The sequence below is a fragment of the Acomys russatus genome, chromosome 32 (genome assembly GCF_903995435.1).
Source record: "Acomys russatus chromosome 32, mAcoRus1.1, whole genome shotgun sequence".
In the NCBI taxonomy this organism is placed as follows: domain Eukaryota; kingdom Metazoa; phylum Chordata; class Mammalia; order Rodentia; family Muridae; genus Acomys; species Acomys russatus.
Genome location: NC_067168.1, coordinates 29,616,089 through 29,640,274, shown reverse-complemented (window position 1 = coordinate 29,640,274; position 24,186 = coordinate 29,616,089). Strand labels below are relative to the sequence as shown.

At 47.9% G+C, this 24,186-nt stretch overlaps 1 protein-coding gene across 1 annotated transcript in view; it reads right to left on the bottom strand.

Moving 5' to 3' along the window:
* Slco2a1 (solute carrier organic anion transporter family member 2A1) overlaps positions 1 to 24,186 on the bottom strand; it is an 80,295-nt gene that overhangs the window by 22,656 nt on the left and 33,453 nt on the right. Inside the window, exons 2-3 of the mRNA XM_051140760.1 lie at positions 18,280 to 18,417; positions 14,587 to 14,749 (exon numbers count right to left, since the gene is read on the bottom strand). Of these exons, the coding sequence (XP_050996717.1) occupies positions 14,587 to 14,749; positions 18,280 to 18,417 (301 nt within the window). The remainder of the gene's footprint in view (positions 1 to 14,586; positions 14,750 to 18,279; positions 18,418 to 24,186) is intronic.

Genomic DNA, 24,186 nt, shown 5'->3' with positions numbered 1-24,186 from the left:
CTCAGCCAGAACAGTCTAGAACTTAGACAGGTGAGGCTGCCACTGTGTGATACAAGGGTCAGGGCTTGCGGGGGCTCCATGGTTGTTTGAGTAGGAAAAAATACACAGGGTTGGACTGTAGTGTGGGAGTGAAGGGAATTGGAGGTGGGGATGGGGGGGCTAGGGTGGGGGGACAACAACTTGAGGAAGTCCTCAGGGGAAACAATAGAACCAGAGAATAGAGTTTATTCTAAGTTTATTCCGATTCCTGATTTTGTCCATCCTCATTATTTTACTAAACTCACATTTATGAGAACATTGTTTGCTGCCTTGGCTGGCAAAAGCATTTTTTGGTGAGACATTTAATGGTCATCAAAGATCATAAAAACATTGACTGCCTTGTTAAGTCTTCATGTGGCATATTGCGTGGTATGCCAAAGCCATGAAAACCCCCATGAACTTTCACCTAATGAAGTGTTCAGCAGCCAAGGGCTCTGGGGATTGCTTCACTATTTATTAAGTTTAAAAATGTCACAGCACAGGTCAGAAATGTCTCTTATATACATACAAAGTATGAATAAAAAAAATCAGCTGGCCCCAACTCCATCCAAGACTCCAAATGTTCAGTGGCTTTATTCTGTTTTCCACACTGATTAAAGATCTCCTTGGAGAACGTGCCTTTCCTGCTGCCAGTCCTGAGTGGGGCCCAGAACCCATTTCACGTCCAGCTCTGACACTTGTGAAAATGCACAGTAGTTAGAGCCGAGGAGATGGCTCAGTTCATAAAGTGCTTGACCTCATGAGCATCGAGACATGCATTTGATCTCCAGATGCAACATGAAGAGCTCAGCACGACGGCAAACGCTTGTAATGCTAACAACATGGGAAACATGAGACCACAGGGATGTCTAGCCTAGCCTAGTCCAATTGACAAGCCCAGATCCTAGTGAGAGAATGTCTCAAAAACCACGGTGGATGACTATCCTAAGGAACAACACGCAAGGATGACCTCTGGTCTCCAGCTGTACCCCCTACACACACACACACACACACACACACACACACACTCACTCAGCAGTAGTTAAATGAAGCCCTTGGGGCTGGGTTTCTTTTTCCTTGGGTACCATCTCAGAGGAGCAGCAGCTGGCTACCATGGAGGTGGAAAAGCACTGAGCCATGGATCCTGGAGGAACAGAGAAAAGCGATGGGTAGGATGTGCTGAGAAAGCCTGCCACTCCCTGCCCTTTGGGACAGTTGACATCACTTGGATCCTTATGCAGAATCTTAAGAACACGCTGGGGACCCCCTGCAGTGAGCGGCCCTCACCATCACACCCTGGATGAGAATAGGGTCTTAGATTTTTTAGACTGTTAAGCTCTTCTCTTAAAAAATAATGAGCATGAAGGAGGGACCATCAGGCGTCAGTGACTGCAGGGGCACGAGAAGGGGAAGAGTAGGCTTTGGAGGGAACTTTTGGCACTTTCTCTGACTTTTCATTGTGGTTGAGGACATGGCTCAGTAAAGTGATGGTCATGCAAGCATGCAGCCCTCAGTTCAGATCCTCAGCACAGGCAGAAAAACATCAGCTGTGGCAGCATGCGCCTGGAATCCCAGCCCTGAGGAGGCAGAGGCAGGTCAGCTCCTGGAACTCACTAGCCAACAGCCCAGTCAGATAGGTGAGCTCCAGATTCAGTGAGAGATGCTGTCTCAAAAGACAACAGTTAAGAATGATTGAGGGCCAGGCACAGGGGCGCACGCCTTTAATCTAAGTACTCGGGAGGAAGAGGCAGGCGAATCGCTGTGAGTTCAAGGCCAGCCTGGCATACAAAGTGAGTCTAGGACAGCCAAGGCTACACAAAGAGACTCTGTGTCGAAAAACCAAAAAAAAAAAAAGGGAATGGTTGAGAAAACATCTTACAGTGACTGCTGGCCTCCCTGGCCTCCATACAAACATATGTATGTGCACATATGAACACATATACAAACATTTATAAACATACACCTCACATACAAATTAAAAACATTTTATAGATTTATTTACTTTATGTGTATATGTTTTATTTATTTTATGTATATGGTTATGTTCTGCCTATGTGTTTGTGCATTCACTGTGTGTGTGTGTGTCTGGTACCCTTGGGGAACAGAAGAAAGCACTGATGGCCCTGAAACTGGACTTAGGGATGGTTGTGAGCCACCACGTGGGTGCTGGGAACTGAACCTGGATCCTCTGGAAGAACAAGTGCTCTTAATCACTGAGCCATCTCCCCAGTGCCACAATTTTTGGTTTCAAGACAGAGTTTCTCTGTGTAGCCTTGGCTGTCCTGGAGCTCACTCTGTACACCAGGCTGGCCTTGAACTCACAAGAGATTGGCTTGCCACTGCCTCTGGAGTGCTGGGGTTAAAGGTGTGTGTCACTATATCTGCCCACCCCCCAAATTTTAAAAATAATAATAGTTCTGTAATAAGGCCAGAGAAATGACACCCTTTGCAGCCACTACAGAATGTCTTCTCTGAAATCTATCTGCCCAGCTGACGCTGGCTGCCTGCATGCTGCAGGAGTCCTTAGGAGGACGCCTGCATGCTGCAGGAGTCCTTAGGAGGACGCCTGCATGCTGCAGGAGTCCTTAGGAGGAAAGAGAACCTTTATTAGCAGGATGTCTGCCTATTTCCTGTGGTCTCCAAGGCAGACTCCTGGAAGGCACAGGTTCGTAAGAGCACATTCCTTAACCCCAGAAGGACACGAAAGGCCTGGTCCCATTAAATCTTACAGAATGGGCCATGCTAACTAGAAACAGACTGGCCTCACCCCTCCTGAGCTTACCCAGCCCCACCCTGGCAGCACAGGAGTCAACCTTCTGACTCATCCTGAGTTTATATCTACAAAATTCCAGTTCTGATTTCTGGACACCCCCCCCCCCCCCAGTGGTTTTGCAATTTAGAAGATTTTGTGCCAGGAAATCAACTTTCCTAGGATGTGGCCCAGGGACCTAGGCAGGGATGAAGCAGGAGTGGAGCAGAGGTAGAGCAGGGGTGGAGCAGAGGTAGAGCAGGGGTGGAGCAGAGGTAGAGCAAGGGTGGAGCAGAGGTAGAGCAGGGGTGAAGCAGAGGTACAGCAAGGGTGGAGCAGGGGTGGAGCAGAGGTAGAGCAGGGGTGGAGCAGAGGTAGAGCAGGAGTGGAGCAGGGGTACAGCGGAAGTGGAGCCGAGGTACAGCAGGGATGGAGCAGGGGTACAGGAGGGGTAAAGCAGGGGTGGAGCAGAGGTAGAGCAGGGGTAGAGCAGGGGTGGAACAGAGGTAGAGCAGGGGTGGAGCAGAGGTAGAGCAGGGGTGGAGCAGAGGTAGAGCAGGGGTGGAGCAGGGGTGGAGCAGAGGTAGAGCAGGGGTGGAGCAGGGGTGGAGCAGAGGTAGAGCAGGGGTGGAGCAGAGGTAGAGCAGGGGTGGAGCAGAGGTAGAGCAGAGGTGGAGCAGAGGTAGAGCAGGGGTAGAGCAGAGGTAGAGCAAGGGTGGAGCAGAGGTAGAGCAGGGGTGGAGCAGGGATGGAGCTGAGGTAGAGCAGGGGTGGAGCAGAGGTAGAGCAGGGGTGGAGCAGGAGTGGAGCAGGGGTAGAGCAGGGGTGGAGCAGAGGTAGAGCAGGGGTGGAGTAGGAGTGGAGCAGGAGTAGAGCAGGGATGTGGTCCCAATATAAAGAAATGATAACTGGTTAACATGATAGAGATATATCAGTCATTCTGATGTGATCTGTACATATGTATACATGAAATGTTACATATTACGTAAGTATGTGCAATTACTATGTGCCATTACAAATTAGAATATATTTTAATATGTTATTTTATTGATTCTTTGAGAACTTCATACAATATATTTTTATTACGTTCACTGTCATTCTATCCCCAACTCTTCAAAGATCCACCCTACCTTCCCATTCCTTCACAACTCTTTATTCATAAGACTTTATTTGTATAAAACATTGATCTGTTAAAAAATAATTAGTAGCTGGCGATGGTGGCACATGCAAATAATCCCAGCACATGGGAGGCAGAGGCAGGTAGACCTTTGTGAGTTTGAGTCCTGCCTGGTTTAGAGTCCAGGATATCCAGGGCTACACAAGGAAAGCCTGTCTCAAAAAACCAAACAAAAACAATAATAGGTATATTATAATCTGGGACACAAAGGTCCTCCAATAATACCACTTTTCATTTAAAATGATGAGTACTTGGAGAAACTCAAGTGGACAAGGGAGAAGCCCACTGGCAGGCAACGTTACTTGGGCTTTTAAAAACTTGGGGGCAGGATCCAATAATGAGAGACAAGACCAGTGGTGGTTTCCAGCAACACCAGATTGCAACAAAGGAATCACAGGGCAAAAGTGTGTGCTTGGAAGAGTTTATACCTGCACAGGAAAGGAGTGTGCTGTTGCTGCTGTTGTTGCTGCTGCTGCTGCTGCTGCTGCTGCTGCTGCTGCTGCTGCTGCTGGTGGTGGTGGTGGTGTGTGTGTGTGTGTGTATACCTCTCTTCCCACACTGCCTCTCTTGTTCTAGGATCAGCCTAGGAAACGCTACTTGCACTGGGCACAGAAGACAGGCTTGCTGTGTGCAGTAGGACTTAACAAAATCCTGAGCCACACTGCTGGCCTGGGCCTCCCTTCTCCTCCTCCTGCACTGCCCTTTGCCAGTGCACAGGAGCTGGCACCCTGAGCATCAGACTCGTTTCTTTAGTGGCTAGGAGAGAGAAAAGACGACAGCTTGCAGCCCTGAGTTTAATATTTAAGGAGATGGGCACTCCACTAGCACCTTTCATTGGTTGTGAAATCAAACTTATTGCTCACAGATTTATTCCCTAGGCTGCTGGAGAGCTCTTTGAAGAAAACCCAGAGCTGTTAGCAGAGCCAACATCAGTTCATCAAAAGTCAGTCATACCTCCTCCACACACACATTTTCCTTGTTAGTGGGGCTCCTTAGCCAGCAGAAACCATGGCAGGACTTGACTGGAGGTAGCCTGTTGACAGAGCCATTGCATTTGCTAGGCAAGATGGGGACCCATATCTGGAGCATCCTCAGGGAGGGACCAGCTTCCTGCATGTCTGAGGTAGAAGGGCTATGGGTCCATCACTGTGTGCGTTGTCCCCAGGGACATGGCTGGCAAGTCTAAGAATGACAGGAATGCTGTAGAGCCAGGAGACTGGCTGATAAAACATTTTGAAGACTGAAAATTAAAAGAATTAAACCGGGAAAAAAAAAAAAAGAATTAAACCGAAGGATAAAAAGAAATGTTCCAACCAGGAAAAGTTAATCTTATGGGGGGGGGGGGGAATAAAATTCAAGGTTTGGCTTCAGCTAGACAGTGAATAGGACGGCTAAGGCTTGACACTTGGAAAGCAGAGGCAGGCAGATCTCTGTGAGTTCAAGGCCAGTCTGGTTTATAGAGTGATTGCCAGGACAGCCAGGGCTACACAGAGAAACCCTGTCTCAACAAAACAAAACAGAGCAATAAAAGCCTGTGGGGTTGAGTTTCTGGCTATTTTGATCATACATTCACAGCCTGAGCCTGCCTTAAGACCCTCAGGTCCAGAGTGGACACCTCGCGGTCTTTTTCCTCTGGAGCCCCTGTAGCCCAACAGTCCTAGTTTTTCTGAGATTGAGTGAGGATCCTGCAACTGAAGAGACAGAGGCCCAGCCCAGCCATGGGATGGCTGGTCCTGCAGCTGAGGACTAAGAGACTTGGTCTGGATGACTCTGGGAGGGAGAGTACGGAAAGCAGTACTGGGAGATCTAAGGAAGAGGCACTTGGGGGAGAAAGGCCTGGCCACAGGATGCATGGCTGAGCACATCAGGGCAGCCTGGGGTGGGGGGTTTGTACCCTGGGGGTCCAGCTCTAAGGACAAGGGTAAGCCTAGGCCAGGAGAACCAGCTGGTGTAGGGCTTGGGAAACTACTAACTAGGGTAAGATCTGATGCCGCCTGTTTGTGCCAGTGAGTCTTAGAGCACACACCTAGACACTTTGGTCTCTACTCCCGTGGGAACCCTGGTGTCCCTGTGACATTGTCGGACAGCTTCACAGAGACCCAAGGGTTGGCAAGCCAGGGATATTTGCTACCTGGTGCTTGAATAAAAATGTCTGCCCGTGGCCTAACACGGTTTTCAAACACTTCAGGCACAGAAGCTTTCCACGATCAAAGCTTCTAGACACAAAGCTCAAAGCAGACATGAGCAAGGCTCATGAAGGACGGAGAGGGGATGCTATTCACCCTTCTTCTTACTCTTACCCCAGCCTAAGAAGGAGACAGGAAGGAAGGGGGTGCCTGGAACATTCTAGAATACTCAGAAGTCTTTGCTGACTGCTAAATCCTGGTATGTGGGTCGGTTGCCTGTTGTGTTATTTCCCTCTTTCAATTCCACAGCTTGCATCTTCTCTGATTATGGACAGCACAGGCTAGGAGTTCTTAAAGTCCCCTGGAGTTTCGTGGGAGAAAGGTGATCTATTGGCCTCCCACCCCCAGGGCATCCACTGCCTAGGTATGCTTGGGGTGTCCATGTCAAGCCTTTGGGTCACAGGAGGTATTTGGGCACAGTCGGCAGCCCCAGTGTCACCAAACGCAGCAAGAGGAGAAAGTGCCTCCCTGACTCCGTGGGTCTGTGGGGAGCCCACTGCCTCCTATGGTATTGGCCAGTGGTTTCTTCAAACCACATTCCACAGCAGGATAGGGGCTGTTTCTAGGATGCCCAAAGCCTTTCTTACCGGCCTTGAATGACATCTCTTAAGACCATCTTCCCCCCTGGCCTGGAGAGGACTGACACAGAGTCTATCAACCCTCCAGGAAGAGTGACTCGAAGGAAGAGCTTGCTCCCAGACATTTGCAGCAGCCTGCCACCTGCACACTCACCCCCTTGCCCCCCCCCCCCCCCGTTGCCAAACAAGAAAAATGACTGCACAGCTCCCAAGGGCCAGAAGGTGGAGAGGAGAAGCCATGCCTCAAAGAATGAGTCACGCTGGCAATTCAGCTGGCTGGTGTGCCCACCACACAGATGCTCAAACAAGCAGAGAGTGGATAGACTAGGTCGTCGTCAGCTGCCTTGAGAGGGGCTGTCTTTCCTGACCAGCCTTACACTTCTGACCTTCCCCAAGACTCAGCATGGTGGCTGGGCATGGGCTGTCATTCTCCAGGTGTGTTTCTTTTTCTTTCTTTCTTTCTTTCTTTCTTTCTTTCTTTCTTTCTTTCTTTCAAGATTTATTTATTATGTAATCAGTATGCATCAATCACATTATAGATGGTTGTGAGCCACCATGTGGTTGCTGCGAACTGAACTTAGGACCTCTGGAAGAGCAGACAGTGCTCTGAACAGCTGAGCCATCTCTCCAGCCCTCCAGGTGTGTTTCTAGCCTTCCCTCCACCGTGACTTTTAAAGAGTCTGCATCAAACCTTATTCGGTTTTGTTCTGTTCATCTGTTCAGGGATGTTTTCTTTTGTTGAATTAATAGCACTCTTGTGCTTGTGGTATCTTCCCCTCTTGCACTTGTTTGGTTGTTTTGTTGCTTTCTTTTATTCTTTTTCTTCAATTTAAACAGAAATTAGCCAGCCTATGCACCTTTCACCCAAACTACCCAACCACTTACCCAGGCACACACTTTCCTCCATCTTTTATATGTCTGTCTCCTACCTCAATCCTCCAGCCAACTGCCACCCCACCCTGCCCACTTCACCCTCACATGCATGCTCAACCCCCCATATCCCCACACACAAACTTCCTCCTATGTGTGTTCTCCATTTCACCCTCCTTCCTCCTTCCCCCACATATTCCCACCTCCTTGCAATGCCCCACTTCCATGCCTTCACCCCTGCACCCACACACTTCTTCCTCTGATACCCATGTCCTTACACACCAGCGTCCTCCCTTTCTTATTCAACTCATGCATGCAGAGATGGTCTGCCCTGCACATACCTACGTGCTATGCACACCCTCAGGCCACCTGCACACCACTCACTTGCCTCATTGTTTCTGGCGTCTCCATTTCATACCACAGAACCACCTTAGCTCATGTTCCAGAGTGGTGCTGTGCCCTGGCCCTGCGTGCATTTAGGAGATGGATTTGACTCTGGAGCTCGAGAGCTGCCTAAGGAAGGATTGAAGTCACTCTGGATCCCAGGGCTCCACTTGCCACGCGCTCCCCCGTTACCTGCTTTGCTAGGGACACCACTGAGAGCGCAGGGGAGGGACCAGCAGCCTCAGACATAAAGGGATAGGAAAGCTTCTTCCCTTTCTTTTCTTGATTGCTCCCAAAATATAACTTCCCCTCCCCGTTTCCTGCTTAGCCTTCAGGAAACTTCCTGCCCCAGGCAACCATTGTCTGCTAGACTGACTTCCACATGGACTAGACTGCCTCTTTCACAAGGTTCCACCTAGTCCCTCAAAGCACTGGTTCCCCCGCCAAAAGAAACCCAAAAACAAAACAAAACAAAACAAAAAACTGCCCCTTCTCTCCTGGGAGAACTGGTCTCACTCTGGCTCATTTCCCATCTGCGAAAAGCCTCTGCTACCTTCTAGACATGGGCTTGGATGGAGGCTTTGGCTGGGTAGCTAGTCTCGTCTCTAAAGGCGCCAAGGCACATTTCCGGACCCCTTTGACATTTAGAAAATCTAAACATCCATAAATGTCTGCGTGGACTCTTTCAAATTGACAATTAGCTGCGTTTTCCCCCCCCATCTTTAGTGATTTCCCACAAAGTTCAGCCTTTCTTCAATTCTTCGCCCTCTGCAAAGCACAGCCCCTCTTTATTTCCCATGGTCATTTCTGGAGCAGCTTTGCTCCAAGGCGGGTGGGGGTGGAGGTGGGGGAAGAAATCAGCAAATACTCATGAAGAGAAGAGTGGGGCTGACGCTGATCAATAGCAGACTTCGAATGTGACAGCGAAGACAAGCCAACAGAAATGTCCCTGGCAGCCACCACAAGCCACGCTCTCCATCCGTGAGCCCACTTCAATTTTATTCCGAGAACACACTGAGGGCAAAGGGACTGTTGCTCCCATTTTACAGATAAGGTTCAAAGAGGAGGAGTACCTCCCCTAGGGAGAGTAGGCAAGTGAGAGGCTGAGGTGGGATTTCAGCATCAAAGTCCACCGCTACGTCTACCAATGGGAAGGCCTCTCCTTCCCTACACTGTGACTTTAAGAGGGTCCACATCAGACCTCATTTGGTATGCTATGGGAACTAGTCAGAACATCTTAGAGGGACCTTGTGCCCAAATGAGGGCGGCGTGGAGGATCTAGGTTGGGGACTAGAGACCATGTGCAGGTTCTCCCAAGCTATCCAGCCCACAGCAAAGTACTTGGCAAAAGGCAGGATGTGCGTTCTCACTGGGGGGTTCTGAGAGGCTGCGCATTTAGTCAGAGCCCTATAGGCGCTTTCCACACTACCACGCCAACAGGAACCACCACTTCATGATCACTGCCTGTGCCAGTTGCTGGGCTAAAAATGCAAAGACATGTGCCTTTGCAGCCACCATAGCCTTGTGGGGAGGTGTTCTTCTTTTAGACCCTCCTGAGGTACTGAGACTCAATGCAGGGAGGAAATTAAGCAAGGCCTCGCCATTAGAATCTCAATGCCCAGTCTTAGCCCAAGTTCTGCCTGGCTCAAAAAAACAGTTCAGACACACTGCTATGGGGTGTCCCATCTAATGAAATATGTCCCCCCAACACACCCCACCATGACCTTGCATAATTCAAAGCTGAAGTTCTCACAGGAATATATTGGAAATAGTAAAAAAAAAAAAAAAAAAAATCAGCCTTTTCCCCATGAAATGCGACTTGGTGGATATTTTTATCTGAACACATTAACACTGCATACTTCCACACTGCCTCAGAACCTAGTACACAGACCAACTAAAGTGCACAGATGTGACTCTTTAGGCCAAGGTCCTCCGCATCTTATTGCCTGGCACTGGGAAAGATGCCCCGAATGTAACTTATCCCTGAATACTTCCAGCTGTCACTTGAATCCCAGGCAAAGCAAGCGCCACTCTTGTCACAATCAGAATTTGCACAGACAGGTTGAGCAACAACAAACCAGCCCATTCTCCCAGCCTGTGCACACCAAGGCCCTGTCGGGCAAGCTGTGGTCCTTCTAGTAGCCCTTTCTATCTTCTCTCAGATGATTTGAGCCAGCAGTGGGGTCAAGTCTGGCTGGTGGTGACTCCCTGCGATCTGGGGGCTTTGTGGTAAATCCCAGCTCAATCTAAATAGCCATCCCTAATAAGAAGCACTGTGCACCATTTTTAACTTCCTCCCATGGCTACACTGTGAAGAGCAAATGCCATGGGCTGTGGGCCCAGGCTGCGGGGAGCCAGCCGACCGGCCTGACTGAGGAGGCCATGGTGTGTGGTGACTGGCAAAGTGCCCTCCCCTCAGCCTGGCTCCAGAGTTCCAGGCTCCCTTGCTGATCTCTTTATCCCTATCGTTCATGCATCGAAAAGGTTGAGTCCTGACTCCACCAGAGCTGGTCCCCAGTTCCTTGTCTAGATGGAGGGGGGAAAGGACAGGGTAGAACCCACAGGCTTGGATCCGTCCTCATCCTTGGCTCAGCCTGAAGCAAGGCTCAGCCTTTAAACAGCCCAGGACTATGGACATGTTTATGAAAATGACTACAGCACCCGGAGGCAAGAGTGATGGGAACGGAGCCTTGCAGACACTTCATCAGTAGGGCCTCCATACTCCCAATTCCCCCCTGCACCCCATTCAAGCCAACTAGCTATCTCCAGCACAGGCCTCTCAACCCATAGAGGAATTTCCTCTGCTGTTCTAAGCGGGTCATCTCTGGAACTTAAGTCTACTTTTAGAAGAGCCTGCTATCCAAGCAAGCACGGATCAGTGACTAGCTCAGCACACTCCTGGGTGGCGCATCAGCCTTAACCAACATCATACACTCTACTGCAGTGAATTAAGGGTGAGCATCTGCAGATCGGCCTCTTGCTGCTGTTCCTCATCATGAAGCCATAATCATACCCACTTTTCCCAGGGCAAGGGCAACTTCATCCTGGGCTAACACGATGATACAAACACATTGATACAGTGTTATCTCCAAAGCAGTGATGATCCTGGAGTGCTAAGTCCACATGAGGATGTAAAACACCACACCATGGCAGATCCTCTCCAAATCTGCCCACACATAATTTATACAAGGGGGGAAAATCCCACTATAATTTCCTTAATAGTCACATTATAGAATATACAAAGAGATAACTCACAATGAACACGAACAATGGATTACAAGAAAGAGGAAGGGTCACATTCTTAAAGCCTGAGCTAGTGGAACAATATAAAAAAGACCCCATAAATAAATGTATTCAATACTCGAAGACATCAAAGAAACATATCTGTGTATACATATACACCAGTAAAAAGCATTAAGAAATAATAAAATTAGGGCCGAAAGAATTGAAAACAAATCACAACTCTTGGAAATTAGCAAGACAGAGAAAGAGAGCTCTTAAACTTTACATGATGGAAAGGTTTGATTCTGATTTAAAAAGCTAGAGAGAGACTCACAGAATGGAAGGCATACTTTAAGGAAACCACTAAGGATACGGTACTGAGGAACACTTCACCGAAAACTCCAGTGAGGTTAAGAGATGGAGGGATGACTGACATATTCATTTACATAAAAGTTCCAGAGAAAAGGATAAAGAAAATCAGAAGCATTTTTGGCTGACAAGTTTTTAGAATTAAATAAAAATTTTGGTCTTACAAAGAAAAACCAACAAAACATATCTGAACTCCCAGACAGATACAGATTAGCCCACATTCAAACATATTATGGTAGCAAAACTACAGAGAGAAGAAAAACTTCCAGCGCAGCTAGAGAGAATAAAAGCAGTCTGCCTGAAAATAAGGGCTGATAATGAGACAGGTGGAGAAGTGTCAAGAAATAATCAAAGACAAAGGTGAGTTGCCTTCAAGGCTCTGAGCAGGAATAACTATTGATTCAATAGAGATTTGCAGCTAAAGTAACTCAAGAGCAAAGGTGAAATTAAGATCTTTTCTGACAAATTTTTTTTTTTTTATCACCCAAGGGCTCATCAAAGTAGCAACAGAGGATATATCCTAGGAAGAAGGAAACATTGAAGCAACGAAGTAGGTGAGATGCCCCAAACAACTGAACACAGAAACCCATAGCCTTGTGGGTAAACAGTAGCAGGCACTGAGCAGTGTAGGAAGGGTAAGCAGGTGTCTACAGCACTGGGCAGCACTGATGGACAGTGGGCACTATGGCATCCAGGGACTGTGCTTTTCTGGAGAATAAAGACAATCATTAGCTTTTCCAGTCATAAGTCAGTGTTAAACAGCATCAGTGAGCCACACTGTATAAGAGGTAAAGGATTACACGTAATAGCCTGCCAATGGACCTATGGATTTAATGCAACCCCAATCAAAATCCCAGAAGGATTGTTTTATTTTGAATATATACAACTAGATCTCAAAGTTTAAATAGAGAAAAGGAACAAAGCTGAATAAAACACTGGTGACAGAGGGCCTGCAGTCCTGGCAAAAGTGACACCCAGATCAACGGGATGGGGAAGGAAGTCCAGAGATGAGCCTATGAACAGGGCCAACTTTCTTCTCTGTGCTGGCACTAGAACTCAGGGCCTTGGGCATTTTGGGCCATTTCCCTACCACTGAGCTACAGTCTAAGCCCAAGACTGTTTTCTATTACAATGGCACAAAATTATAGTATGGTAAAAAGACAGCTTTGTAACAAATTGGGCTGAAAAAGAAAACCATGCTCATACACACAAGGAAAAACTTGAGCACTTATAAATGGCTAACTTAGAACAGATCATAGGTCTACATGTGAATACAAAAGAAAAAAAGAAAAAATGGAAACACCCTGGGAAAACACGTAGCTCTCTCTCTCCTGGGATCAGGCAGAGGTCTGAAGTTCAGTACCAGAAGAGTGAGTCAGGAGAGGGAAAAAATAAGGGCAAATTGGATTTCATCCAAATTAAAACCTCTTTTTGTTCTGGAAGCAGCATATATTCTGTTAAAAGAATATGTGTGATGAGCTAGAGATGGCAAGGAAACATGTGTAAAGCTCATAGCCAACAAAGAGCTATCTAGAATTTGTATAAGATCTCAAACCCAACAATTTAAAACAGCAATAGTTTATAGTTAGTTAATGTGTTGATAGGGGAGAGACGAAATTTTCTTTGGTGGTGAAGCCACTGGTAAAATTGCCCATGGTCTTATAAATAAACTCTCACTTATACTCCTTTAATCAACCCTAATGAAACACACACACACACACACACACACACAGAAGTGGGTACTAGCTGAGAGAAGAAAGATTAGCAAGAGTGGGTGAAAGAAAGTGAATATAACCAAAATAATCATGTATATGTATGGAAATGTCATAATGACACAAATTATCATGTTTAATTAATATATGCTAATTAAAATAATTTAAAAGTAAAATGTAAGGATAAGTTACCTTTTCCTAGATATTTCAGTACTAGTTAATACCACGTTTAACCATATAAATGTCTATTTCATCTTGCCACAAGACATCCCAATAAAAGCAGAAGTGTGGGTCTGCCCACATCTGCCCTTATCTGAGGATCAAAAGAGAGGAGCCCCTCCCCTTTAGCTACTTGGACCACGACACAGTATCTGAATACATTCAAGTGTGACGACCCACTATGTAGCCATTTCCTCCCAACTGAAACATTCCCTTCAGGTTAGAGAAAAAAGACTAAAGGAGCTCTTGAAATTTGTAAGCTTCAGAAGTCCCTAAAAATTATAAGATTTACAAAGCTCCCACCAAGGTCATACAAAGCAGGAATCATTTCTGGGGAAGAGGAGACTCTCTGGTAGAGTTGCCTGCCAGTTGTCCAGGAGGCTCCAAGGATACAGCTTTCGTGGGTCTTCAGCCATGATGGGCTGTGCCTTCTGGTGATGTGGCTGCCTTTGAGTCACCCACGCTCCTATAATCGCTTACCATGCTCCTGTAAGTAACCTAAGCAAATGCATTGGTCCACTAAGCTAGAGTTGAGTAGAACCATCTCTTTGGCTTGCCACAGTGTCTTATGTGGAGTGAACTGACATTTGCTCATGTTTCCCCAGGAGAAGTCATGTAAGTCCCATTTCATGGCTTTTCTCCACACCCCATTTGTGTCCCAGCATCAGTGAGTGTGCTATACAAATGCTGTGTAGTTTAAAGTAAAATCGACAGGTGTAACAAACAGTCTCGGAACATCAAGAAAACCCGCAAACTCCATCATGTTCCATAATTTGGTCCTCCTTCCTCTAAGGCTCTGGGGGCTCTGGTTCCAGGCAGGTGGAGTCTGCACTGACCCTGCTACAAAGCACAAGGAGTCATGGGGAGAGGCCGGCTACTACATCCTTAACAAGCTAGGAGCGCGGTAGGTAGGCTACTTCATGCTTGTGGGTGTTTCAACAGGCTCTGCACTTCAGAGGCAGTCCAGAGAGAAACTGAACTACTAAAGCCAAGGACGGTCTCTAATGGGAGGGGACACCCCAACCGCATGACCACTACCATCAACTCTGCGCTTGCTCACCCTGCCTCAGTTCCTCAGGGAAGGAGCTGGGGTCACACTCACCAGCAGTGGTCATGGTGTATTGATAGGGCTCCGACAGAAAGTGTGGGAGGGTGAGGACAAAGGCGCCTGCAGCCAGGAGGAGACCCCCTATGCCGATCATCCGTGGGCGGTTCACCCGGCTGCCAAAGTAGCTGACAAAGATGATGAGGGTGGCATTGCTGATCTGTAGAGGGAAACAAGAGATTAAGTGAGACCTCGGTCCTGCCCTCTCCTAGCCCAGAGGAGACCAGCCATATTTCACCTAGGGAGACTAGACAGGGGAGGAGCTGTTTCTAGAAAAGCCACATTAGCCTTGCCCAGATAGTCTTGTTTATGCTGTACACTCACAGAATCAGCTTCCCCTGTTATCAGAAACCCATCCCAGCCTCTGCTTTTAGCACCAGTCCAATGAAATTATCTAAAGACACCAGGGACTGATCTAAACATTGATCATCTATCTTATACATAAACCTTGAGTGGGTGTAGGTGCATATGTCTGCAAATGTGTGTGCTCACATGTGAATGTGTGTGTGTGTGTGTGTACTATTCCTATCTCTCCTCTCCCTCCCTCTTCTTTCCTCTCCTCTCTCCTTTCCCCTCTTCTCTCTCTCTCTCTCTCTCTCTCTCTCTCTCTCTCTCTCTCTCTCTCTCTCTTTCTCTCATTTATTACTGGTCTGAAGCTTGCCAAGTAGTCTAGGCTGGTTGACCCCAGGAACCCTCCTGTTTCTACCTCCCTAACACGGATTACAAGCACATGCTACTATTACACCTGGGGATTCATGTCTGGGGCTGGAACAACTCCGGCCACCCTGCTTGCACACTTCACCAACTGAGCTCTTTTCCTGGCCTTTCTAGAAGAGTCTTTTGGGACAAAAGCGAAGGACTCTTCCAATCCTGGCTGGTTCCTGGAGTGGCATATATTTCTTAACTAAACTCCTAATTTGAGTGAGATCCAAGGTGATGGACTCGGGGACTCTGGACTGAAAGTCGGAATAACGACCGAGCAATGTGCATGACCCCAGGCACCACGCAACTACTCCCATTTTATACTTTGTGCTGGTTAATTTTTGTCAACTTGGCACTGTACAGTCATTTGGGAAGAGGAAACCTCAATCGAGAAAGTATCTCCATCAGTTGTAGATAAGTCTGTGGGAACATCTTTCTTGATTAACAATTAATGAGGGAGGGCCTTCTGTGGGTGATGCCATCCCTGGCCACGTAGTCCTGGGTTGCAATAACTGAGCAAGCTGAATGAGGAAGCCAGTAAGATGCTTTCCTGCATGGTCTCTGCCTTGGCTCCTGCTTCAGCTCCTGCCCTGGCTTCCTGTGATGATGGCCATGGGTCATGGTCTTTACTACAGCAACTGAAAGCTAGAACTTGACAGCCAAACAGTAAGTGTGCTGTCTACGTTCATGAAGTCAGGAGAGAGACTGAACCAGGTGGAGGGGTGGGGGTGGGGCAACTTCAGATTGTGTATGTCATATCAGAGCCATCTTCTGGAGGAGTTGGCTTCTGCCCCCAACAATTCTGTGTCTAACCTATTCTCCACACCCATCCTAAATTCCTCAAAACAAAGGACAAAGACCATACCACTTCCAAATCCTGTCCAGTGTAGACATCAGGACCACTGTGTTCCTGATACTCCTTAGAAGGTATGTTCCTTGTGTCCTCCACGTTGGCCCTGGGTGCCCTTCCTCTCCCACAGCCACCTCCTCATGGAACCTACCATGTATTTATGAGAGCTTTTTTTTTTTTTTTTTTGCTTTTTGAGACAGGGGTTTCTCTGTGTGTCCTTGGCTGTCTTGGACTCACTTTGTAGACCAGGCTGTCCTCGAACTCACACAGATCCACCTGCCTCTGCCTCCCGAGTGCTGGGATTAAAGGCATGCACCACCACGCCCGGCCTATTTATGAGAGCTTTAGTTTTGCAAGCTCGTCTTAGCTTTTTGTCTATCTGTTTATCTCTGCCCCCTCGGCATCCAGGACAGGATCTGACAAGCAGCTGGAGCCCTCCAGCCCAAAGATTCCTGAGCCATCTGCAATGGCTACTCAGAGAGAGGGAAAGGTTATTCTTGAGCTTCTTGGGTTTTATTTCCTTCCTTCTTGCTTCTCTCTTATTTTTCATAAATGGATTGAAATGTCAGGGCATTTTAGCTCTGTTGGCTGACTTGAAAGGGCATGAATGAGAGAGGTAGTGGAGCGCTCCAACACAAACCCAGGAGGGAAGGCCGGGGTATGTGGGCCTCCACTCATCTGCAGAAACCAAGCTTGGTTTCTCTGTGGGTCCCTAGACCTGCTCAGGTATTAGGTGTTGTGCCCAAGCTTTCCTTCAGTGGACCCTAAAACTTCAGTTATTCTAGCCAAGAAGAGGACGTCAGGCCCCATCAATCACCCTCTGAGAACAGCTCCATCTTCTTGCTGGTATTAAACATTTGAAATCTGATATAAAGTCCCCCATTAATAGCATACTCTGCCCTACCATGTCTCAGAACCAAAGGAGTGTAAGGACTGGGGGTGGACACCTAGGGCAGGGCTCTAGGGTTCTAACCCATCTTGCCTGTTCATCTCTCGGTATCATGTCAGAGTGGACAATAACAGCCCTCTCCAAGGCAAGACACCATTGGCTTCTCTGTTTGAGCCCCTCCCTGCCCTTGAATTGCCATAGACAGTCTGTGCCCTTTCATACCACCTGGGCCCAGGAAGGCTTTACAATTAGAGCTTCAGTCTGAAGGTTTGTACTCACTACACACTCAGATGGCCTCACTCACGCCTGCACCAGGCTGGACTCTCTTTACACACCCCTGTCTCCCCTCCCCCACACACATTCAATCACCACCACCAGCAGCATACAAACTCCATTTGTTCCTGGACCACAACTGTATTCTAAGCATTCAACGGTGCAGATACAAGGTTAGGTGTGGGAGCCACAGTTTTGGACCGTCTTGACTGATGTAAGAGAGGGTCTATCTTCCATGCCCGATCTCACTTGTTTAGTAGAGTAGCCTGGGGCATGGTGTGAGAAGAATCCAGAGGTCGTGTCTGGATTCACCAAGAACTGTAGGCGACTCGTGATACATACATACAAGAGCCAGGGCCAGGCTACAGTGGCATGGCTGTCAAAGGTTTGTGTCCTTGCTGTCCATTGTCTGTAAGGACAACACCAAGTCAAAGGCCAACGTTTTGGAGTGGTGCTCTGCACTAGGATGCCGGCTTCCTGTTATGTTCCTCTCATAGCCTGTGGTTAGGCTAGTGCACACAACAAAGGATGATCAAGAGCCTCCCATTCAGGGAAGGAGAGATGGCTCAGCATTTAAGAGCACCTGTTGCTCTTGCAGAAGGCCTAGGCCCAATTTCCTGCACCTGCTGTATTTTTTTGGACCATAAGACGCACTCATGCCCCAAAAGTATGTGTGTGTGTGTGTGTGGGGGGGGATTAACATGCGCCTTATGATCTGATAGCTGTTTTTTTTGTTTGTTTGTTTTTGTTTTTACTGTGTTTCTCATTTTACTGATCTAAAAACTGGGTGTGTCTTATGGTCAGGCGTGTCATATAGTCCGAAAAATACAGTACATAGTGGTTCACAGCCATGCATATCTTCAGTTCCAAGAGATCCAAATGCCCTCTCCTAGCCTCCTCAGGAAGCACACATGCACATGGTATACATACATATAGGCAGGGAGAATACTCACACATAACATAAGCACCCGCTCACCTCATTCAAGCTGGAAATGAGACCCGAGGAAGAACTGGAGAGGCCAAAGCGCTTCTCAATTGTGGTGAGGCTGCTCTTGAAGTAGGCGCTGTAGAGCAGCTGGCAGAGCTGTAGGAGGCCATGGCAAAGCACGAACACCTGGGAACAGATGACATCCTTGTGAGGGCTCTGCACCGTGGCCCAAGTGTCTGCCCAGCTTTCCATCCAGGGCCTCTGGGGCAGTTGGAACTGTCTCCCCATGGCGACACTTACTTCACCGGATGGTTTTGTGGGTGAACTGCTATCTGTCCATCCCATGGCAAACATCCCTAAGTGCTAGCCATCCCTAGATTTACCACGTTATTTCTGAGATCCTGTGTAGTGGATATAAACATGTTTTTGTTTCCAAATGCTTCAACCACCCTGTGTCATGTTTTCCAAGTTGGCTTCACACTCGAGATGAAGCTGAGCATGACCTTGAACTTCTGACCCTTCTGCCTCTACTCTGTGCTGAGCTCACAGGCCAGTGCTACCACACTCTGTTTTTATGCTGTGCTGGGAGATTGAATGCAAGGTTTTGTGCATACCAGGCAAGCATTCTACCTAATCAGCTATGTCTGTTGTCACAAAGAACCCACTAAAACCATGGTGAATTGCCATTTCCAAGCAAGGCCTCAACTTACATAAGCAGTCAGGGCCTTTGCCACCTTGGGTTGCTCCCTAGTCATATCACAGTATACCTTGAACTGCTATTTGGTCTTCCTCCTGTGCCCTGAGAGTGCTGAAGGTCATCCTCTATTCAATCTGGACCATTCTCAGGGATACCAGTGAACCCTCAGTGTGGCTGCTCCACTACTCTTGGCCTGTCCTACATCCTCCAAGGCCCAGCTGCTATGTCTTCATGAAGGTGGTCCAGCGGAGTCCTCCAACCACCAACTGAATGAATATCTTCATCCTGTCCTATCAAGTTTTTATCGGAGCTATCTTGACCTCTTACCGAGAACACTTGTGACTGGATATCCCCTTTGGATGGATGCTCAAAGCCTTGGAGAAATGCCCAAAGATTATTTGTCATTGTGTCCCTCCTGGCCTCACATTCCTCGTCCTGTGTATGCTGAGTAAATGTGAGTTCTACACTTGACAGAGATAGATCTACATCATGGAATGTGGAAGAAGACTGTGGCCTCCCTCCTGTGATTTCAGCTGTTGCATGAACAGGTACCAAGCCACAAATCCCACATTCCTTAAGCAGTGCTTGTAAGGTTTTCTTTGGGTCATGTTTTCCCTCCAGGGAAGGGTAGAGTACGCTGATGTTTCATACTCTGCCAAAGCTATCCTCTGAATTGAAGGGCTGGTGTCTGAGAGGAGCAACTGAGACTCCACCTTCACTTTCATTTCCCTCCAAAACTGAGGCCAGTCTTTCTTCTGGGCCCTCCTTCCAACCTGTGGAATTTCTTAGCTGCTAGAACAAAGCCCTGGAAAAGCCAATGAGGCTTCTGTGACAGAGTCCAGAACTTACTGCATGAGTTCGGTGTAGTGTATACAGATCGCCACCTGCATTCACAGCCTCTAAAGCCAACTGAGACTCTTTTTCAGGGGATGGTTCTAGGCTATGTCAAGCTGATGCAAACTAGGACAGAAACTATTACCGAAGATGGCATACAGGGGCGGTATTGGTGTTGTTGATGGTGAAAATATTGGTAGAAATTACGGTAATGGTGATGGTAAAGGTGAGAGTAAAGGGAAGGTGTCGGTAAAGGTGACGGTGGTGAAGATACACAGAGTAGCCAGCTTGAGTATTGTTCATACATACAAGACACCAAAACACACTTAGTCTTGGACTATTCCCTGGGTCAGGCCAGACTCAGGAAAGAAGATGCAGTCTAATATGTAAGGCCTCAACAGAGCGCCCGCCTCTGGTTATCCCTGGAAGGTTAATCCCCCTATGATTGCTTGAGGTCCACTTCTGGACAGTCACTCATTGATGTACATTCTCTTGACAATCCCACAGCAGTCATGTCTTGCTTCCTCTTTGAGAACTTTCCACAGAACTCTACACTCTCGAATGTTCTACTGTCTACTGAACATGTCAACCTGTATACCCCAGACCCCTCACACCAGTCACTCCCCAGGTGTAACATACTGTCTTTCTCATGGCTCCTTTTTTCTTTCACTCCTTATCTTAGTTACTTTTCTATTGTGGTGAAAAGACAAAATGACCAAAGCAACTCTAAAAGAAGGTATTTAATTAGGGAATCATAGTTCCAGAGGTTAATAGAGTCCATGACCACTAGGGTGTGAAGAAGAGCAGCAGGGAGTTAGGCATGGCGCTGGAGTAGCCGCTGAAAGTTTACATCTGGTCCAAAAGCCTGAGGAAACCAGATGGAGAACTGGGAAGTTTTGAGACTGAAAACCCCACTCTAAGTGACACACCCACCCCAACAAGGCCACACCTCCTAATCCTTCCCAAACAGTTCCATCGGCTGTAGACGAAGCATTCAAATATCCGAGCCTATGCGTGGGCATTCTCTTTCAAACCACCACACTTTTAGTTTCCCAAGTAAGAAACCAGGATTCTTCCTACATGACCCCTTACCCATGTCCAACACCTACCTATTACCAGACCCTTGAATCTCTTCTTAGTGTCTCTCATACATGAGTCCCTCCCTCATCTTCAGATATACCTTAGCTCAAGTTCTTACTGTTTCTACCCTGGAACTCTACAATAATGTCTCTGCAGTCTCTTGTCTGCCCCTTGAAATCTTCCATCTTACGACCCCAAGGACAACTTTTTCAAACACAAATACAAGTAGGTCTGCTGTGCAGAATTATCATCTAAGCCAAACTGCTGCCTGAATGAAAATGAGGACATGACCGCTTCAAGGAATGGCCAGGGAGAAGGATTTTATTGTAAATATGAGAAAGAGTTCAGCCAGAAGCATCTGGAATAGCTCAGAGTAAACCAGGCCATGAGAAGGGGAGGAGGCAATGAGAGAGGAAGAGAAGAAGATGATGATAAGAAGAAGGGGGAGAAAAAGAAAAAGGAGAGAGGGAGAGAGAAGAAAAATAAGAAGAGGAGGAGGAGGAAGAAGAGGAAAAGGAGGAACAGCATCAGACCAAGAGAGGAGTTGAGGACCAAGAGAGCACCTGGCTGAAATTTCAGGTTTATATAGAACAGAGAAGTTGGGGGAAGGGAAGGGAAGCCCCTAGGCTAGTAAAGTTTAAGGTAGCAGGCTAGTAGTGGAAAGAGCTGGGAGGAGCCACAGGTACTGAGTGAGCCTAGAGGCCAGGCAGACACTTTCATATACTAATAGACACCACAGTTTGCCATTTGTCTTCAGTTTCTTTGGGACCCGATATGACCATTTTTATGAGTTCAGGTGTGCCCCCTGGACTTATTAACAATTGCTGTTCCCTCACAGGAGGAGGTGTGGGAGGGTCACAGAACCCTCACCTGAGCATCCGGGTGCTCCTCGTTAGGCCGAGGAGGACTAAGGAAGGCCTCCTTTCATGCAGCCCTGAGGAAGCTGTCGCCCATGTTGGTGTGGACCTTCTAGCAAGGCTGCTCTAGGACCCCCACGTTCTTTTCCATGACCCCTCATCCACGCTCTGCAAGTAAGTCCAATAAACTCATTGGTTCCTTGGAGTACACTTCAGTGAAACTGAGCTTCGGTTTGTCACCGGTCCCTTATGAAGAGGGGGGTAGACATTGCCTAGCCACCAACACCCCCTGCCCCCTGCTGCCATCTCCACCAGGAGGAGAAAAAAATCTCTAGACTTGGTCCTATCCAAATCAGTATCGCATTGTCTCTCAATTCTGAGGAGCTAAACACTGGCACCCTTGGTATGATAGCCTCTACACTGCAGAGCCTGCACCACAGCCTCTCTCTCTACAGCCTGCTGAGGCTGATCATATGTCACAGAGACAGCCATGTCAGTCTCTCCTACCCACCCACACCTCTTAGAGCATGACAATGACGCCATCGAGGGGTGGGCATATGTTCGCTCTGTTTGAGTATGGGTCAGTCATAGCTACTTGCTTCCGGTGAGAACAGAGCTGCAGTGAATCTGTGCTTTCTGGGGAGGCTACATGCCCGGGGTTCAGCTAACATACCCTAAATGTGGATTCAGTGTCAACTGACAGACAGGCTGCTGAGCTTTCCCTCAGATGATGATTCTAATCCCAGCCTTTGATGCCAAGCAAAACAGAAATGAGCCACTGTCGTTCCCCCAACCCCCCGTGCCCTGAAGAACCTTGTACAGATAGCATATGTGCCAGCGAGCAAACTACTATTTTTGATTTGAAGCACTGGGTTTGGGATTGCTTTTGTCATTCAGCACAGGGGGTAAGTGTACCTCCAAACCCTGCTGAGGTACATCTTGCTCCTCAAACACCATCAAGGTCCCCTCTTACAGGTTCTCAGAGCACAACAGGGTACTTTTGCTCACAGTCTCCCCAGAACCCTGTGGGTCCTTATCTAGAGCCTTACCTCTGTCCTTCAGCGCCCTCTTACCCAGGGTGAGGCTCAGTTGTATGTCAAGTTCAAGGTTGCTTCCTCAAATCCCAGAGTCCTGTTGATGACTTTTGCACAGAGAGGTCCCTTGAAGGCTTGGTACATGCTAGTGACAAGAATAGCATCTAGCAGAGGAGTGAGGAAAAGACAGCAAATGAGGGTTGAACTTAGGTCAGGCCAGGGAAGTGTCACAGGATATGTGAGTAGAGACCAGATCAGAGACTCCCACAGAGGTAAAGTTGTCATTGGCTCCAGGTGGAAGAAAGGCCAGAAGCCAAGGGGGGCAAGGCAACAGGTGAGAAGGCACCCAAGAGAAGTGTGGGACGGGGAGGGAGGACGGCGGGTTCAGAGCTAGCATACTTTAGTTTCTGAGCATTAAGTCTCGAGGAAACTCACCTTGCTTCACAGCAGTTAGTAAGGAGTTAGCATGAGTAATCCCTACCAACTTCCTCTGCTGTCTCCTGAGAGGAAGATGGGGATGGTGGGAGAGAAACCGCCTCAAAGCCTTTCCTGAAAGATACGCCTTTGCTATTTCCAGTAAGTGCTGAAATTCCATATCTTCAGCCCTGGGCTAGAGTGAGGGCCTCTGGCCCCTTTTCACGTCCCTGCCCCTTCACCACCAAGCTCACACCAGTGTTGGCCACTGCAGCCGTGGCTGATCTGGGTACCTCGTGGATGCTCTTGACAGGGGTGCTGGTATGAATCTGAGCCCTTTATTCCAGGGGATGCAGCAGATGGAGACAGATGGGATGTGTGACTATGATGGCAGGAGAAAAATGCTAGGAAAAGAGGAAGCCATAGAGGGATGGGTTTGACTGAACTTTCTGGAAGGGGCCACTCCTAGGGTCACAGGCACCTGGCCCTGCATGCTAGTTCATGAGGACAGAAGTAGGAGACCTTATCCTCATCCGCTCAGACTTACCAAATACCCAGCAGGAGAAGAAGAAATGATCACCTGCCAGTACAAAAAAAGCGAAAGGCATCCCTTGAAGTGGGCGTGGTCCCTTGAAGAGGGCGTGGTTTGAGGGTACATGTAGATTGACAGTGGTGTAGCTGGGTTAGAGCATCCCTCTACTTTGCTTAGGGCAACTATCTTGGTTTCAAAGGTTTGGGTTTAAAGGTCAAACAGGTCTAGGCCCAGATCTTGGCCCTGTACGGAACCTTTGGCTACCAATGTAGTCACTCTGAGCCACAGTTCTTTTTAACAGGACCCAGGAGCTGTAACATCCTAGTGGAAAGGATTACCCAAGGGGTGTGTTTAGGACTCTTGGCATCATCCTGGTCCCACAAGTTGCCCTAACTCACTCCTTCCTCACCTTCCTAAGTAATGAACTTCTCCATGGCTTTCAGATCTGCATCATGAGAAGTGGAAGCTGAGTGTGCTAATACAGGCTGCTGGAGAGACGGCTCCTGG